Genomic DNA, 19,924 nt, shown 5'->3' with positions numbered 1-19,924 from the left:
GAGAGAATGTGGAGAATAGGAACACTCATACATTGTTGGCAGGAACGTAAACCCACCTGCTACAACATGGATGAACGCTGAATGCATCATGTTGAGCGAAATAAGCCAGACACGAAAGGACAAATACTGTATGATCTCACTTACATGAAACAAGTAGAATATGCAGATTCATAAAGTCAGAAATTAGAATACTGGTTGCCAGATGCCAAGGCAGAGACGGGAATGAGGAGCTAATGCTTCATTTGTATGTAGTTTCTATTTGGGGTGATGGAAACGTTTTGGCAATGGATGATGGGGCGGAGGCACAACTTTGCATATGTGATTAACACCACGGAATTGTATATTTGAAAAGGGAAAGATTAGGTTGTATATGTTACCACACACACACAGGCACACATAGACCTGTACAATGTGCAGAATGAACACGAATGCAAACAGTGTACTAAAATTAATAAGCATACTTATAACAGTTTCATGAATTTTAACAAAGATATCACACTCATAACAGGGAAAATTGTGTGTGAGAGGGGGTTATAAGGAAACTGTGTGGTTTCTGCATGATGCTTCTGTAAATCTACACTTGCTCTACTAAAAACCAATTTTTAATTTTAAAAAAATCTCTGAAGTCTCAAAACTCAGCTCCTTGAGTCACACTCAGGCTCTGGAGAAAGTTTGCCCCAAAGAGGATGGGAAGCTGCATTTCAGGGAAGGGATCACAGGAAGCTCTTCTGCCAAGAATGAGGCTTCACATAAATGTAGAGAGAGCTCACTGGGCTGGAGAGGGAACCCAACTGCCGGCTGGGACAAGAGCAAGCGCCTCAGGATAACTTCACTGACGATCAACATCAGGAAGTCAGACCATGAAAGGAACAGATTTAAAGTAGACAATGGAGCCTGGCATCCAGATCCCACTGTCCACGTTTCACTAGAAAATACCCACTGATGACAGCAGCAGTGTGCTGGATAGCTCTCATTCAACCTTTTAGGAGGCTTCGTTAATTTAGCCATCCTGCCCCCAAGCCTTCTCATGCATTGATCTCATAATGTATATTCTTTTTTTTTTTTAAGATTTATTTATTTTTCCTCATTCCCCTCCTTCTGCCCTGCTGTTTTTGCTGTCTGTGTTGTCTCTTCTCTTCTCATTTTCTCTCCTCTAGGATTCACCGGGATTCGATCCTTGGGATCTCTGATGTGGAGAGAGGTTCCCTGTCAATTGTGCCACCTCAGTTCCTGGTTTCTGCTGCACTTCACCTTGACTCTCCCCTTGTCGCTCTTTTGCTGTGTCATCATCTTGCTGCGTGACTCATTTGAGCAGGCACTGACTCACTACATGGGCACTTTGCTGGCACTGGCTCACCACACGGGCACTCACCCAGGCACTGGCTCACTGCACAGGCATGCTTTCTCTTCTTTTTCACCAGGAGGTCCCAGGGATCAAATCCAGGTCCTCCCATATGGTAGGCAGAAACCCATCATTTGAGCCACATCTGCTTCCTCGATCTCATTTTATACTCCTAATAAGTCTGTAGGGTGGGAATTATCTTCATTTTACATATAAGGAAATTAAGAGTAAATCAGGCAAAGCTGAGATTTAAACCTTGGTTTTCTAACTGTATGTCTTTTTAGCAGGCTCCACTTTTCAAATATGAGATCCTGACAGATTCTTGGCTGGATACTGGAGATGCCATGAAGAATAAGATGTAGCTGAAGTCCTCAAAGAGATCGTGATTTAGCAGGTAACAGGTATGAAAATAAATGAACACAGTGAGAGGTTACAAGTGCTACAGAAGGAGTGTAGAGAATGGTGAAGACAAAGAGACAGCCATCAATGGCATGTGGTAGACCCTCAATAACTAGCCATTCGATGAACTCGTTCAATCAACGTTTAGCGAACAACTCTGGTGTGCCAGGCCCCATCCTGAGTGTGCGGGATACGGCAAGGAAGAAAACAGACAAAACCCCTATCCTAACATTCTGGGGGGTAGAGCCTGCATTTTCATATCGGGTAGAAGCATGGACGGACAGATGTGTCTGAGTGTTAACAATGACGTCTTCGCAGAGTAGGGGAGGCTTGAACCAGTTCTTGAAAACAGAAAGACAAAGCGTTGGGTGGGGAAGGGGGAGGGCTGGGAAGGCCCTCCAGCAAGAAGGAACAGCAGGGGAAGATCCTAGGGATTATTATCAACTGGAGCTTTCAAGGCTCTTCAAGTGGTTCCTTCTGGCTAGAGTGTTTGGGCAGAGCAAGGAATTTGGATTTGTCCTGCAGGTTACTGGAACAAGCAAAAGCTTTTGAAGAAGGTTCATCACAAAGATACTGCAGTTAAGCACAATTACAATGAGGTTATATATATTGGAGAGAGTCTGTTCTCAAAGCAATTTTTTAATTAATCTTACTCCCAATTGGGAAAAGTTCTAGAGTGTTCACATGTTAAGAAGCAGTATAGCCTAGAAGAAAGGGCTTGGGCTCAAAAGTCCAACTAGCCCGATTCAAACTCCAGCTTTGTCATGTTTGCATGCTCTTGAATGGGTCATTTTACCTCTCTAAGTCCCAGATCTTCATCAATAAAATGGGGCTATTACCACCTTATAGAACTGTTGTGAGAATTAGATACTATGCATAAAGTCCATGGAATCTAGTCAGGGTCTCCACATGATCACTTTAGCCACAGTACGTTATAGACATCATGAGACCTCTGAGACTAGGCTGGTATCAAGGAGAATAATCTGGCCTCCCCATCTCTTATCCTCCTAAGGTACAGAGACTGAGCCACTCCAAAATGGCCAGTATCGGGTTCTTTTTAAAATAGCCTTCATGACGCAATAGTGCAAGGAGGCTGTGGGCTCCACGGTAACCATAGTTCAGAAAAGTGACCCAAAATGCCCCTCAAGACAGGAAATTAAGGAGTTGAGCATTTCCCGATTGGCTCGCCAAGTCCAGAATTGTGTACTGTTTCATGACAGCAGTGTGTTTAACTCTGTCTCAAGCTTACATCCCTTCCTATAGGACCTGAAGAAACTGCAGTCATTATTTTTTAAATTAAGTCATTTCATAAAGGCCAAGTCATAACGCTTCATCCTCAAATAAGGCACACTAAGATGACGGGCAGCCACCACCATGCCACCCACCCAGGGATGTTTGGTGTCATTATGCACAAACTCACTCCACAAGCTCCATTTCTTCTGGAGTTCTTACACCAAAAAACAGAAACCTATAGAAAAGTCATAGGTTCTCACACAAAGGGGAAGGAAAGGCTCGTTTCCCTAAAACAGGATTAAATCATTCAACAGTATCAAGAGACCCACTTTATCATTTCATAAAAACACAGCTTTCCCTTTGTCAGTGACCTGGGTGGAAGCAGGAGAGGCAGCTTGTGGAATCCACCCACCCCCCAAAAGTCTTCTTCCCTTAGCTCTACCCCCACATACCTCTTTGGAACACCAGGCACATTTTGGGTGGATGAGCAGACACTCTTCACACGAGGTGGCACTTCCACTAGTGCATATATTGAGACCTTCAAAGCAAGATAAAGATGCACCATTGAGTTCCTGGCTATAAACTTTATTGACGAACACTTCAAATGGGGTGGAGGGGAGGAGTCACTTCCTTTTTAAAAGGGGCCTTGCCAAGGCTGAAGGGCACAGTCCCAGTGCTAATTCCAGTTAAGGCTCACTTGCAGAGGCCAAACATGGAGAATTTTCGAAGCATCCAATCAAGCATGCACACTTGTATTAGCAAGTCCCATTCCTTCTACTGGGCCCCCTTAGATTTCAACCCCTGCCCCCATGACACAGCATCTCTCCATTATCAAGGGGGACAAGCCCCCTTTACACTTTGTCCATTAAAAATCTGATAAAAATAGGAAACGAAGTAAGGGAAGGAGAAAGGGAGGGAGGGAGGGAAGGAGGGAGGAAGGAAGGGCAGATTAGTATCATTCAGGCATCAGAAAAGAAAATCCTAAATCAAATACTATAAAATCAGAATCCACAGTGACCTCAAGCCAGCACACACTGTAAAGAAGAATGTGTCTGAGGAATACAATGCTGGGTTAAGATAAGGGAAGTCCCTTGATGCAATATATCTATTAATAGGCCAAATAGGAATAATCATATAATTGCCTCAGTGGATAATAAAAAAGCATTTGATAAAATTCAAAACCCATCCCTGATAATTAAAAAAAAAAATCCAAAACCAAGGTTAGGGGGAAACATCTTTATGGTTGGAAAGGGTACTAACTTCAAACCCAGGCTGGTTCATGCCCTGCCCCTCCCACCCCCTTAATCTGGGAAGAGGTCTCAGGAGCAGGCCCCATGCGGGGGAAGGCCATCCTGCCGCAGCACCACAAGTATCCTTGGTGAAATTCATCATTCCTTTCTTTTCCCTCCTCTCTGAAACACCAGGACAGACTTCTCTTGACCAAAAGCAGCGCTTGTTTTTTTCTGTAAATGGATATGACTCTACTTTGTCCCCACAGCCTAAAAGGACCCACTGGTCCCTCCTGATCACTGCCTTGAATGTGAAGAGAAGGGGAGAGAATCGCACATGGGATGGATGGAAAGAAGAGAAACCTAGAGCCAGCAGCCCTAGGGAGAAAGTCTCAGATCTTAAGGGAAAGGGCGAGTTGAAAAGATTTATTAAAAAGAAAATGAAGAGAAAAATACAGGGAGGTGGGAGATTGATCTCTAGAGCTCCACTCAGCACATAAAAGCATTTATTGTAAGACATCTTAAAACTCTAACATCCTCTTAATTTGTTTTTTTTTTAATGTCATCTTTCAACTCATTCCCTTATAGTCTGTTGTTTTTTTAAAGATTTATTTTTTATTTATCCCCCCCCCCCAATTCGCTGTGTGTTCTTCTGTGACCGCTTCTATCCTTATCAGCGGCACCGGGAATCTGTGCCTCTTTTGGTTACATCATCTTACTGTGTCAGCTCTCCGTGTGGGCGGCGCCATTCCTGGGCAGGCTGCACTTTCTTTCGCGCTGGGTGGCTCTCCTTACGGGGTGCACTCCTTGCACGTGGGGCTCCCCTACGCGGGGGACACCCCTGTGTGGCAGGGCACTCCTTATGCGCATCAGCACTGCACATGGGCCAGCTGCTCACGGGTCAAGGAGGCCCGGGGTTTGAACCGCGGACCTCCCATGTGGTAGATGGACGCCCTAACCACTGGGCCAAGTCCGCTCCCCCCCCCTTAATTTGTTAATTTTAAGTCCCTGCTTTTTCTTTGTCACTAGCAGTAAAACCCACAGAAATCTGAAATGGCAAAGGAGCTGGCCTGGGGTTGGGGGTAAAGGAAGCTGTATGGTGCCACCCCCAGGGATACCAGAGGGAGGAAAGGCTGACTGGGATAAGAGCCACAGGCAGCAGGGACAGAAGTGGAGGCGGAGGTGCCGGGGAGAAAGCAGGGGTGGCTCAGGGAGCCCACAGGGGTGAGAACAATGGTTTCCACCAGCAAGAAGCCCCATCCCTGAGTCTGGGTGCCTCCTCCCCACCAGCCATGGCCCTGCTGGGACCCCTGCCTCCCCAGTTGCTGGGGCGCCTCAGACACCATCTCATGACCAGGTCTGCGTGTAGCGCTGGACACAGAACAAATTTCCTAGGAGAAACACTGCTGCACAGGCAGGGGCCCCACGTGCCCACCACGAGGTCCCAACGCTGACTGAGGTCTCAGAACACAGCCCCCCGGGAGGCCGGGCCTGCCAGCCTCTGGCCTCACCGACCACCTCCTTTCTCACTTTAAAATGAATCCGCTCACTCAGTGATTTTTTAAAAGAGCCACTTAACCCTTTAAAAAGAAGAATGTCTGCAGAAATGTGTGCGAGATCTAGTCTTGGTCAAATCCCTTCAACTACGTCAAAATCCACTGTCTGAGGGATTTGGAAAAAAAAAAAAAGTCAAATCTAGAAAGTTAATTTCCCCCTGCTCTCCTCACCTTTATCAAATACAAACTCAGGCCTGTGTGGCACCTCATTAGCTTTCGTGTATAAAATCATGTCCTTAAAATCATGGAGTTGCGGAACCTTGGAACTACAAGGTGTTTTGAGATGAGTTAGTCAAAGTGCCTTGTCTTATGGGTGAAAAGTTGAGACTTGAAACAAGGAGCCCTGACTATGACAAGGAGGTCAGAGGGGCCCTGGCCGGCAACTGCCCACCCGGGATGCCTGCCGGGCACCACCCTAGACTCAGGGCCGTGTGGCCTGCGGAGCTCTGGGGTCCTCTCCAACAGCTCCTCCACTCCTGGGTCAGAAAGGAATTGGGGGTCAAATGCCTCATGTAGGTCTCCGCTCTAACCCACATAAATCCACAGTCAATGCTTTCTAATTATGAGGCCTTATCACTGAGCTCTGGGCACTTGGGACGGGGGTCTAGGGCTCAGGGCAGTGACAGCATCTCAGTTCTGACCCAGGTCCAACCGGGTCTGGTCCTCTAGTCTACCAGCCTGAATGACTGTGGATGGGATACCGAAGCGGCTCAAAGGACGTGACCTCCAGCATGAAAACATAGTGAACGGTAAAAAATTTAAGGAATACTTAACTGTTAATTGTTTCTATTATTACTAAATATCCATATGTAGTAGTAAAGTAGTTCTACTTCACTCAAAAGGATTGCCCTAAATTAGTTGGCTATTGGGGCAAATTCAAATTCAAGAAACCCTGTGCGGGAAACAGATGTGGCTCAACCAATTGGGCTCCTGTCTACCATATAGGAGGTCCAGAGTTCGATGCCCAGGGCCTCCTGGTGAAGGCAAGCCAGCCCACAGAGTGCCGGCCCACACGGGAATGTTGCCCAGCACAGGAAAGCCATCCCACGCAGGAGTGCTGGCCATGCAGAGAGCTGGCACAGCAAGATGAACCAACAAGAGACACAGAGGAGAGAAAATAAAGAGGGAAGTGGAGTTGGCTCACCGGATAGAGTGTCCACCTACCACATGGGAGGTCCAGGGTTTAAACCCAGGGCCTCATGACACATGTGGTGAGCTGGCTCACGTGCAGTGCTGATGTATGCAAGGAGTGCCCTGCCACACAGGGGTGTCCCCCGCATAGAGGGACACACGCGAGGAGTGCACCCTGTAAGGAGAGCCGCCCTGCGCAAAAAAGTGCAGCCTGCCCAGGAGTGGCGCCGCACACATGGAGAGCTGACGCAGCAAGATGATGCAACAAAAAAGAAACACAGATTCCAGGTGCCGCCGACAAGAACACAAGCAGACACAGAACACACAGCAAATGGACACAGAGAGCAGATAACTGGGAGGGAAGGGGAGAAAAATAAATAAAAAATAAATATTTTTTAAAAAGAAAGAAAGAAAATAAGAAGACGTAGCAGAACAGGGAGCTGAGGTGGTGGAAGAGAGTAATCGCCTCTCTCCCACTCTGGAAGGTCCCAGGATCGGTTCCTGGAGCCGCTTAATGAGAATAAAAGCAGACACGGAAGAACACACAGCAAATGGACACAGAGAGCAGACAATGAGGGGAAAGGGGGAGGGGAAATAAATAAAAATAAATCTTTAAAAAAAGAAACCCTATGCTAAGCACATCCTAAAAGGCCCAGCATCAGAGTAGGAGATGTTGGAGAAACAGACGAATGACCCAGGCCTTACTGCCCAGGAGCCGACTGTCTGCCAGGTGAAAAGGGACTCTATCAGCCAACACACAGGCTATGTGCTGATCCGAGTCACCCTGCCAGAGTTACTCCCTTTGGCATCTCTCTTCTCTCCACCTATTAATATTTCAGAGTTTGACTTGGCTGGATGAGTCACTTGGCACCAATAAACATTCTGAAAGGAAGGAAGCAATGAATAAAAACTAAACAACTGGAGTTCACAAATGTCAAAGTGTTGTGCATAGGTCATGGAAATAGGCACCGGAGACCCAGACGATGGCCACATCTTTTCTTGGTTGCTCGGTGACCTGTTTGCATAATTATTTCCAGCTCAACTTCAACTCCCTGCAGCTCTTTTCTTAATGTCTCTGAACTGCAAACCATAATCTAAAAATAAGCTCTCTTTCCAAAACTCATCGACTCGGCCCCCCGTTTCCTCCGTCATATCCAGGCACCCACCGCGTCCCGCTGATCCTTCCTTTAGGATGTATGAGACATTTCTCCTAATCCGGACCTGCTTGCTCCTGTCCGGCCCAGGCCGAGCCAGGCGTCTGCGCTGCGGTCAGGATCCCTGCAGCAGCCTCTGCCTGGCCTTCGCGCACGGGGCCTCACCCTCCAGCCTTCTCTCACCTCTGTCCACCCCACATGCCTGAGTTCAGACAACTCCTCCTGAAGCATATAAGCAGCAGTTGGAATTTCCTGATGCAAAATATTCATTTGGGTAACAGAGGTGGGTACTGAAGTGGGTACGAACCTGGAAGGGCCCTCTGGCCTGGTGGCAAGGCACTGGTGGGCTTTACCCCCGCCGTGAACCACGTCCCACAAACTGGCGTACAATAGACAAAATATTTCCAGGATAGAATATAGTACTTAAATAATCATTCCTGTAAAGATCTTACCATAAAATGCAAATATGCCCTTGAAACCCCCTCCCCCATTCAAGAATGGTAGTTAGGGAAGCAGGCGTGGCTCAAATGATAGAGCGTCCGTCTACCATACAGGGAGTCCAGGGTTCAATTCCCAGGGCCACCTGACCCATATGGTGAGCTGGCCCATGCGCAGTGCTGCCATGCGCAAGGAGTGCCGTGCCACGCAGGGGCGCCCCTGTGTAGGGGAGCCCCAAGTGCAAGGATTGCGCCCCGTAAGGAGAGCCGCCCAGTGTAAAAAAAGCACAGCCTGCCCAGGAGTGGCGCCACACATACGAAGAGCTGATGCAGCAAGATGACACAACAGAAAAAACACAGATTCCCAGTGCCGCCGGATAATGCAAATGGATGCAGAAGAACACACAGCGAATGGACACAGAGAGCAGACAACGGGCGGGGGTCGGGGGAGGGCAAGGAAGGGGAGAGAAATAAAGAAAAAATAAATCTTTAGGAAAAAAAAAAAGAATGGTAGAGTTAAAATGTAAATTCATGAGGTAAACAGCAGTCTACAAGCCTAACCCTCTGTCTGCATTTCACTGTCCTGTCATTTCCACAGCCAAGCCCGGTTACCTGAAGGGAGCCAGAAACCACCTATGGCCAAATTTTAAGCCGTCCCATCACAGACCATGGAAGTCATAGTGGTGTGTGTGTACGTTGGAGGGTACAGGGCGCTGCTAACATCAGTTGCCAAAAAGAATAGCAAGGTCTCTTAGGATTTGGAGCATTCTAAGCTTCAGGGTACTCACTAAAAGAATATTTGATTTTTTAAAAGTAACTGTGATTAATATACTAACCATACATGACTCCAGGCATGTAACCCAAACAGTACTGCACTCCTGCCTCCTGGAGAACTCTGTACTATCTTCTCAATTTTTCTGTAAATCTAAAACTGTTCTAAAAGATAGTCTATTAAAAAAAAATAATAAAAGGCAACTGAAACCAGGAGGGAAAATCAATTGAGTGTCAAGCATTGTGCTCATGTCAGGGACCTAAAGGTAAATGGGACCTGGGCAATCCACCCTGTAGTGGGTGACACGGGCCCCCACGGCCCCAGGCTCTCTAATGGAAACTGCTTTGAGGGCAAGGACAAGTAGAGGCCAATTCTGCTCCACCAGAGGGATGCAGGGAAGGCTTCCCAGGGAGGGGACGTGTGGGCTGGAATAGTAGGATGAAGAAATGTTTGGAGTTTCCCAGAAAAGAAGAGGAAATCCTGGGCATAAAAGTTCCAAGTACCTGGCCTGCCACTTATTGGCTCCCAACCTTGCTCAAGTCACTTAACCTTTCCAGGCCTCAGTTTCCTCATGCAAGGAACTCGAGGGAAATCATCTCTTGCAGCTCAAAAAAAGGAGACATTTCAGTGGGTTCTCTTCCCAGAATCTTTCTTTCTAAGAAGCAGCATTCACAGCTCCCTGACTTCAAAGCTAGTTGGAAGGGCAGGGGAGGGGAGGACTGGAAGCAACCCCCTACCCCATCCACTCACATTCACATTACCAAGACTCATGCTCACCCATTCATTCAACAAATAAGTGTCAGGCTCTGTTCTAGGCACGGAGGATGTGGTGGTAAGTCAAACCAACACAACTCCCTGCCCTCATGAAGATTACTTCCTGGTTAGGGAAGACAGACAATAAACAAGGTAAGTATATCAGGTGGTGATAAGTGCTTAGGAGGAAAATCAAGGAAGGAAGGAAAACAGGGAGAACGTAGGGTAGGGGGTTGCAGCTCACATTGGGGGTGGCCAGGAAAGTCTTTACCAGCAGGAGGCGACAGAGAAGAGACTTGCAGGAAAGAGGAAACACCACGCACACACCTGGGAGAATATTCCAGGCAATAAGAAGGCTCTGCCATGGGGGCATGACCAGGTGCTCAAAGAACAGTGAGGAGGCCCGTGTCGCTGGGGCAAAGCCAGTCAAGGGAAAGTGGTGAGACACAAAGTCAGAGACGAGTGGGGAGGGCTCACAGAGAACCTGGCGCCACCATGTCAGGACTTTGGGGAGACTTTGGAGGGTTTGGAGCAGAGAGACATGATCTAACTTCAGATCTAACTTGAGTTCTATCACCCCGAGTGAGAGCTGAGAATCGCTCAAGGGCACAAGTGCAGAAGCAGGTCCCAGCTCTACAAGAGCCAAGCTCTGGGAAACCTGACTGGAGGGGAAGAGAAGCCATGAAGGTGAGGGGGGTCCACCTTACGCCTATTGCCATAGGCAAAGGGTCAGGCCTGTCCTGAAGCAAACTTCACCATGTGGCCCGGGAACCAAACCCTGCTGTCAAAGGAAGCAAGAAGAAACCTCACCAACAAAACGGGTGCTTTTAAATAAAGTGTTCCTTTACATATCTAAAGGCCACTAATCCCATCCCAACTGGAAAGATCAAAAACAAACCATGGCAATTTGCTTTCCAAAGTCCTCATGCCCAGCTGTGATGGTCACCCTAATGTGTCCACTTGACCAGGTAATTGTGCCCAGTTGTTTGGTCAAGCAAGCACTGAGCTAACTGTAATACAAGGACATTTTTGGGCTTTAGTCACCAGTGAGTTTACTACATAGATGGCTGATTACCTCTACATCAATTAATTGAATGCTTTAAAAGGGGAAGTGATTTCAGCATTCAGGGAGAGTTTCTCAGCTGGTCTTTGGACAGCCAATGTCTCCAGAAACTCATCAAGGACCTTCCCTGCAGCCTACCTGCAGCACCTGGACTTGTGCATCCCCACGATCGCGTGAGAGACTCTTACAAAATCTCATATTATTGACAGATATCTCCTGTAGGTTTTGTCTCCCTAGAGAACCCTGACTAATACACCAGCCAACTGAAAAGACCTATGAAAAGAGACACCCTCCCATCAACCCAGCTGCACACTGCCATATTAAAGAGACACTGTTATTTAAGAACTGTGCAATTGCCCCACATCGCTGATATTGTTAAAACTTCTCAGAATATTTCCACGTTCAGGCTGAAGAAGAAAAAGTAGTTACCAGGGCAGGCGGGTACAAAGGGCCTCTTGCCAAACTACTGAGATATGTTAATTCTCTGCTGCCTCAGTAGCCAAATTAAGCATGGAGAACAAACAGGAGAGGAATACGAATTAAAGCTAATTAGACCCTGCCCTCTTCTGCCTCAATCCCCTTTATAAAAAGCGCCCCCATTCAAGAATGGTGGAGTTAAAATGTAAATTCATAAGGTAAACAGCAGTCTACGAACCAAACCCTCCGTTTGCATTTCACTGTCTTGTCATTTCTAAACCCAGGCCTGATTACCTGAAGAGAGTCACAAACCCAAGGCCAAATTTTAAGCCGTCCCACCACAGACCATGGAAAACATAGCGCTGATGTGTGTGTGTGTGTCGGAGGGTACGGGTGCTGCCAACATCAGTCTACTAAAAAGAAGAGAGTTCTCTTAGGATTTGGAGCATTCTAATTTTCAGGGCACTAACTAAAAGGATATTTGATTTTACGATTACTCAAACTATGGTTTGATCACCTATGATTAATAGGTTAACCATACCTGACTCCAGTCACGTAACATGAACGCTACCACACTCCTGCCTCCTAGAGAACAAGGGCATCGTGGAAAAGCTTCACCTAGGGAGGTCCTTGCCTGGTTTTGTGGGAAGACCAGGTCCTAAGGCTTTGTCTGAGAGGCTCTTGGTCATGGGGCAACAGGAGAGCAGGAGGTGACCCCGGGGCAGAAGGGCTGTTGGTGTGCCAGGGACTTGTTCCAGAATGAGCTCTGGATTAAGTGTTGAAATGACAGTGTGGTGAAAGCAACGGAAGAGCATTTTGGCCCCTGGACGAGGAACACCCAGGCAGACATGGCCTGCAAGTCAGCTCTTTTTTTTCCTGAGTAACTAAGGTTTTTCTTTCAAACCGTGTTCCTAATAGCAAAACAGAATCAAGCTCTGGAGAAAGCACCTCCAGTGCTTAAAGAAAAAAAAAGGGGGGGTGGGGGTGGCAGGAGAGGTGGTGGCAGGATGGGCTGGAAAGGAAGAGGAGAGAAAAACAGAACGTGGGATGTGTGGAGTTAGTTCAGCAATCCTGGGAAACCAGGTGAAATCGCGTAGATGTGAGCCCGTCCCAACCAGAGGAGACCTTGAGAAGCTCTCCGCTAAGAGGGATGTGGCAAGGTCTGGAGGCCAGCGACCTACTCGGTGGATGCCTGGGGGCTGACTGTATACTCTGATAAGAAATGGAAGAAGATAAACATGTCATCACAGAAAGGGCAATGGGAAAAGCGAACCCTGAAGGAGATGGAAATAAAGCACAGTAGCACCCTGCTTTTTTTTCCTACCTAAGCTGAGTCATAATACAAAGGGTATGCTGCAGTGGAAAGGGCACTGGGCCAGCTGTGAGCCCTGGTCCACCAACCCAAGGACAGTGGGCACGTCATTTTGCCCCCTTGTGTCCATGTGAAAAATGGAGATCACTATAAGGATGTACATGAACTTGAAAAAGAGAAATCACAACGTAAATGGAAATCATATTTTAAATACTTCTTTACATCTGGACATATTTAAATTATTAGACTCACAGAACAGCAAACTGGAGGGGAACTGAGGAATCATCTACTTTGTGTCCCCAAACTTTGGGATTTCACTGTACACTGAGATTTTAAAATAAAACAAAGCAGAAAAAGAAGGGAAGAGGAAATTAATATAGGATTGCCCAATTTTCATTGGGCCCAAAACTAAAAACTGCCATCTAGCATCACTAAAAATTAATAAAAGGAAATAAGTTTTCCCATCAAAAAATAAACAAGGACATCAGCTCCCACTAAACGGGCCACCCTACTGCAGCAGGTCCCCACCCCCCCAAGGGTAAACTCTGTGTGAAACAGTATGTGGACTTTGCATTTCCCCAGGGACCACGGACAACAAGACTAATGGTCACCGGTTGCCAGGTGGGGGTGGGAAACCACTGATTTCCTCCAAGCCCCAGAATGATTATTTTCTTATAAAAGAAACCCAGCTACAGTATTAAGTTTGAATTAAAGCCCGAAGGAAGTTTTTGTTTGCCCAGACCCCTCCTCTGCCCCCAGGCATAAACCTAGCTGCCTTCATGTAAATGAGAATAGTCCTCCCCTCTGCATCCAGGCAACCCCTTGGCTCAAAAGAGCAATCGAGGACCTCCCGCTTGAAAGCGAGTGGCACATCCCAGCATCCAATTATCCCCTAAGGGAAAGGAGAAAGTTTGGGGCTTCCTGGTTTTTTTTGGAGGAGGAGGGAGGGCTCATCTGCTGGCAGTCCCTGCACCAAACACAGAGACAGCATCCTTCCTTTGGGCCCTCCTAACTGCCCATCCAGGCCTCTCCCAACTCCTTAAACTTAAGGCAGGTAACAGAGGGGTCATCAGGCAGCCGCAGGCCCAGGCCAGTGTCCAGCGAGCTCCATCTCTCACCCCCCCAGCCCCCCTCCAGAATTCTCACGGTTACGGGATTGTGAGGCACCCAGTGTTGGTAAATCGCAGAATAAAGCTAGGCAGGAAGGATCCCGGCAGGAAATCCCTGGTGGGGCCCTGGCTCGGGACTCCGGCCTCCTTTCTGGTTGGAGGTGGTTTGGGGAAGGGAGGTGGGGAGACACGTATCTAAAGGAAGGCCTAGGGGCAGTTTTTAAAACTTGAGGATTCGTTATGGAGCTCGATACACCCGCAAATCCAGAAGAGCCCTCTGCAGTTGACCCCACGCTTCGGCCCCAGGGAAGATTCCGGGGCTCGTGCCTCCGCTGCCCTTCGCCTGCCCCGGACCGGAGCAGCGGCAGCCGCGCTCCGAGTCTGCCAGCAGCCTACCCACCCCCGGCCGGCCACAAGGACCGCTTTGTGCCTGGGGATGGAGAGCTCCAGCCCAAACGCAGAGCCTGGCAGCGGCGCCCTCCCTGCGCACTGGGCGCGGGCGCTCGGCCGGCTCGGTCTGCAGGCGGGCAGGTCTGTTTACGCTGGGAGGGAAGGCTCCTCCTAAGCCCGGCGGGGAGAGGAGCCCACAACCCTCGGCCTGGGCTGCCGCGGACTGCGCGCCCAGTTCTAAACTCCCAAACCGGACTGTGCTGCCCGCGGGGCGCCCATCCGTGAGTGCCCAGAAGGCGCCCTCCACCCCCAGACAACCCCTCCAGGCCACCTGCAGGGGGATGTCTGCCCAGCAAAGTTTCTTTCTCAACATTTGGCGGCGGGGCGCCCGGGCGCGGCTTACCTGGGAGCCTGGGCAGGAGCGTGCAGAGCACCAAGAGGCAGGCGTAGAGGGGCGCGGGAGCCCGCGGCATGGTGGGGGCGCCCGTGCGGCCGGGCCGGAGCGCGGGGGCCGGGGGCCGGGGGACGTGGCCGCATGCCCTGCGCGCAGCCCCGGCTCACAGCGCCCGGGGCCGGGCGGGGGGCGCTGGCGGCTGCGCTGGCTCGCGCCCTGCCGCCACCATCCCTCCCGGGGTGCTCCGAGCCGAGTCCCGGGGGCGCCGCTGCCCTGGCTCGCTGGCCGGGATGCCTGTGGTGTCGCCGGCCGGGACGGCCCCGCCGGGCAGCTCTGGACAGGGGAGGGGCCGGCTCCGCTCTCGGGCCGCGACTTCAGCCCCAGGACGCGCCCCGCGCGGTGGCTCCCCCGCGCTCCGGCACACTCTGCCCTTCGCCTCCGCCCCTTCCCTTCCTCCCTCCCGGCCTGCCAGGCTCCACTTTCCTCCGCTCCTTTCTCCTCCCCTTCCCTCCCTTCCCAGGCCCCCGCCCCGCTGCCACTCGGTCACTTTACGGCGAGACGGGGCGGGGCGAGCTCCCTGCCCGGCCCGCTCCGCCCTGCGCGGGGACCAGCCCGGGACGCCCGGCCCGAGAGGGCTCAGGTGGAAGTTACTCTCCGCGGGCTTGGGCGAGGTAGAAAGAGCTGGGTGGAAGTCTCGCCCCGCGTTCTCAGCAGCCTGGCGCTACAGGAAGGGGGCGGGCACGCTCCCTCCGGCCAGCCAAGTTTACTTTGGGCCAAAGGCTGTCGCCATGGCCATTTCGTCCTCCCGAAGCTGCAGCGCCAGCCCAGACCTCGCCCCGGGTGGGACGGAGGCGCCCACGCGTGTCACCACAAACGACGCACTTGGGGGGAAGAGGGGACTCGAGCGCGTGGAGGCCCACGTCAATCCCACTTAGTACCAGGGGCACACATAAACGTTGTGCCGCTTTCTCGCGTTGGAGACTGGGCCCATTTGCCCCTGTCCGTCGTTTTTCTCACCGCGACACACTGGCGGTTTCCTTGAAGCCAAAACGATCAACTGGAAAGCAGATGCTTAGGCACCTTCGTTTTCGTGTGAACTGGATCTGGAATTGCCAGTGAGGCTGGGAACGGGGAGGTGGGGCAAAGGCGGGGGTGGGCGCGGCTGTGCCACGACGTACGGGGTAAGAATGGAAGCTTTACAGGCAGAGAAGAGCGGCCTTCCTGTAGGAGATGACAACAGAGTAACTAACTCCTTATGCCTTACCCATATTAACTAATTTAAATTCTCGGACAACCCTACTGGTCATCCAGATGAGGAAACTAATGCAAAACGCCCTTTACTTCCCTGGGAAGTGACAAAGCTGGATACCGGGCTCAAAAGTTCTGAATGGCTCGACTAAACAGGCTGGAAAGAGTAGACAGCAATGTGGTCTGCGTTTACCGGGGTTGAGGAACCTTGGGATGATGGAGGGTCAGAGGAAGCACAGTTCTAACTCCCCAGTTTAAAGAGTTCCCATCTTAGCCTGTGTTTGTGCCCCAACCCCCGACTTACCTCCCAAACTCTACCAAGATGATCCCTCCGTGCCAGAGAAAGTAAACTTGTCCTGGAATGTGATGTGTTAGGGCGGGCAGAAACCGAAGCAGCCCAGAGCAAGCTCCAAATTTCACTGAAGATTAGCACTTCATCCTTATACAGCACGCGAATGTTATTCTACTCCATGATGTCCCCATGTCTGTCCTGATGTAAAATTCATGTTTGTCCCCCAACATGTTCTAGTAAAACGGGTGCTCCAGGTTTATCTTGGGCCTCCCTGGCCCCTTGGGTCAGTTGCCTTGGGGCTTTTGCCTGCTTGAGAGGCAATGATTATAAATTATGGGAAGCTGGTGAAAGAGTGACATGTGCCAAGAGGTGATTTAAGAAGATTTTGTCTACAGGGATGGCAGGATGGATTAGATGGAAGGGAAACTGAGTCTCCAAAACTGTGTAAATGCTGAACTGATCTTTTTAATAACTTGCATTTATCAAGACCCTCTCCATTCAGGAGCTGTGGTGCCTGACCTTCTGTGCAATACCGTCTCCACCCCAGCACAGGGCTTGCTACCTGTTGACATGAAGCCAAACCCATCACCGGTCTCACCCCCCTCCCTACCATCTACCCCTGTTCTGTCCCACCTGGTGGCTCCTCGCCCTCTCTACCTGCCCAGACCTGCCATAAGCCACTGAACCCTGAGTGACAACAACTCTCATCCATGCTCCGTCATCCTAAAACTGGTTTAGAGATACCTCCTCTAAGTCCTTTTGGAGGACTTTCTGATCTGTGCCTTTTTGTTTTCTGCTCCGTACCTTTTTTCCCTTCCCAGAACCCTCCTCCAATCTTTTGATTAAGCTGGGGGTGGGATGCATTTCTCCCTAATCAGCAAAATCTGCATAATCAGCAAGCAAGCATTTCACCCCTCAGGCAAGGTGACTAGGTGGTCCTCCCCCCCCCCTGCAGTACTTCCTCTCAGCTACTGGAACTGTTTCCTTTGTGGCTACTGTGGAACATCCCGGTCTGATCATTGTTGAACTTCTGGGCCCAGAGGAAGTTTCTGGTGGGATCAGGTTTGATTCTTGGGATTTGAGGATGGATAACCCAGAGAAATTTGAGTATACACAGCATTTTAAACTTATTTATGAAGTAGCTAGGATACTTTGGGTATATAAATCGTGTGTTTTCAACCTCTCTGTCCATGTAGTTATCAACTCGGAATATATTCATTACTGTTATGTTTCTGAGAGCAATTTTTCAAAGGTTAGTTTTGAAAACATGTTTTAAAATGGAGGGAACATATGTTTTCAAACTGTCATGAACTGGAATACTATTAAAATCCATGAACGAAATGGCAATAAGAGTTGTGATATTTCTCAATTTTGGCATTTTTGTTTTCTTTTTAGAAAAATGTTCTTAAAAATTGTCTGTAGTGTTTAGGCCTGGAGGAAACTGCTGGAGTCTTCCTCTAACTGGCTCCTTTTCTGTTGTAGCAAGGTGATCACAATTAATTTCTCTTTATCTTAGAAGTTATTTCACAACACCTGAGGGGCATAGATTCTTTTCAAGTTATTTCAGTTAAAAGAACAATGAATGGATACAAGTACACACACAACCTACATATATTTAAATTAAGCATGTTTAGAGACTTCTTGAGTAAATGCCAGGAATAATGGGAGCAAAGGGTGGGTCACAGATGTGACCTGGGGAGAAATGCCACAGGAGTGGAGGGATAGGACAGAGGACACTGAATGTCACAGCTGCAGTCAAAAGCAGGGATGTCTGAGGACGAGAAGGAAGAAGGCAGTAACTCTGGAACTCTCTTGGAAGCTGAGTCAGCATTCTCCCTCCCCAACTCCAGTGCCATTTTCTTTTCATCCTCCATTTCACCTCCACTCCACTGCCTGCCTTGGCCTTTCCTTCTTGCCTCTCCCTTCTACCTTGTTTTAGGAGTACCAGTGGCCCTTAAATCAGTGCTCAGAGGCCTTTCAAAAGGTGGGGCCAAGCTTCTGACCCCTGCCCTTGGGGTGGGAGGTGGGGTGTGTTTATTAGGGGGTGGGGAGATGAAGGCTGAGCCGCCTGGGGGCTAGGTCGGAAGAAGCCAAGGATCAGCCCTATGCTGGCTCGAGTGCAGGGGCTACTGCCCCTTTTGTAGAATATGGCTCCTCATATTCAATTTCTAGTGGAGGAAAACTGGAAATCTGGAGCCGGAATCAAAAGAATTGAGTTCCAATCTTCAAAATCATGAGCAACCATGCCACTGTCTGCCCCTCTCTGGGGCTGGTCTCTGCCAGAGCTGGCTCTATAATTACCACCTGCAAAGCCTAATATGTTTACCAGGTCGCTAAAAGTTCTGATTTACATAACCTGCTCTACCAACTAAAACTTGCGCTCCAAAATAATGCTGCCCTTTAACAGAGGATGCAATGCCGGTTCGAACATGTTATCTAAGTGGGATGACTGTGAAGTCTTGTCTTGAGGATGGACTTTGAAAATGATCACCTTTTGTCTATTAAGGAGCCATAGCTCTCTGGCTAATCCACTCTTGAGTATTTAATCATTACTCTTGGCAATTCCTCATCCCACGTAACCCAGACTCCCTTGAGAGTTTCCTTTTCTTCTAGCTTCAACGCAGTAGTTAACAGTCGGCTCTTGGCCCCTCCAACATTTCAGAGACCAAAAATAAAACATGAAGTTTTCAGTGCCCACCAAAAGGTTCATTTTAGGTTTAAGTAAACATTCGAACTCACAACACTTCAGAGGTCACACTGGACCTTCATCAATTAAAAAAAGAAATGTAGCTTACCTTTACTGCAGGTATTTGCTTCTTTATGTCACTTTGAACCAGTCAAGGTAACAGTAATTATAAATGCCAGTATTATTGTAGTGTGTTGTTTGGTAGAGAACTCTACTTTTTACTTCCTATGGATGCCTATGGATGCTGATACAGAAATGCATGCAAAGTAACAATAGGGAGCAGACGTGGCTCAAGCAGCTGAGCACCTGCTTCCCACAAAGGAGGTCCCCGGGTTAATGGTTCCCGGTGCCATTAACGGTCCCCGGTGCCTCCTAAACGACGACAACAAACAATAACAACGAAACAAACAAACAACAACAAAAAAGCAAAACAAATGAAAAAACCAACTCAAGGGAGCCAATATGGCTCAGTGGTTGAATGCCAGCTTCCCACATACAAAGTCCGGGGTTCAATCCTCGGTCCCCAGTATTGAAAAAAAAAAGGGAAGCTGCAGGAAGTGCAACTGGCCAGCATGGTAGCATCAAGGGTTCCTCTCACAGGAATTCCTGGCTCAGTCCAGCACAACAGTCAACACAGGTGCAAGGAGACGAGCTCCACGCTGGGCAAGTGCAGGAACTGCCCTGGCTTGGAAGCCAATATATATCTTTTCTTATAATTCCAGGGGTATAGTTTTCAGGTTCCTCTCAAAACACAAGCACCCTTCTAAGAGTCACCACACTCAAGGAAAGCCCCATTAGGTATTTGTGCTGGACACACTTATTGCCCAGCTAATAAGCAATAGAACAAATATTTGAACCCAGGTCTCCTGGCTCCAAGTCCACTCTTCTTTCCACTCTATCACTAAAGCCTCATTCTGAATGAATTTCTCATCTTTATTGTGACTCTGACATAGTCTTAGACTTAATTTGAGTGTATTCAAAAGAAATACCCTGATTTTATCTAAAGT

General features: G+C 49.0%; 1 protein-coding gene across 1 annotated transcript in view; it reads right to left on the bottom strand.

The window, feature by feature from the left end:
- Positions 1 to 14,861, bottom strand: part of ITGB5 (integrin subunit beta 5) — a 125,251-nt gene extending 110,390 nt beyond the window's left edge. The window contains exons 1-2 of the mRNA XM_004465814.5: positions 14,701 to 14,861; positions 3,427 to 3,512 (exon numbers count right to left, since the gene is read on the bottom strand). Coding sequence (XP_004465871.2) covers positions 3,427 to 3,512; positions 14,701 to 14,770 — 156 coding nt within the window. The 5' untranslated portion in view covers positions 14,771 to 14,861. The remainder of the gene's footprint in view (positions 1 to 3,426; positions 3,513 to 14,700) is intronic.
- Positions 14,862 to 19,924: the final 5,063 nt, after the last annotated feature.

This window comes from Dasypus novemcinctus, chromosome 4 (assembly GCF_030445035.2).
Source record: "Dasypus novemcinctus isolate mDasNov1 chromosome 4, mDasNov1.1.hap2, whole genome shotgun sequence".
In the NCBI taxonomy this organism is placed as follows: domain Eukaryota; kingdom Metazoa; phylum Chordata; class Mammalia; order Cingulata; family Dasypodidae; genus Dasypus; species Dasypus novemcinctus.
This window is presented reverse-complemented; position numbering and strand designations above follow the sequence as displayed.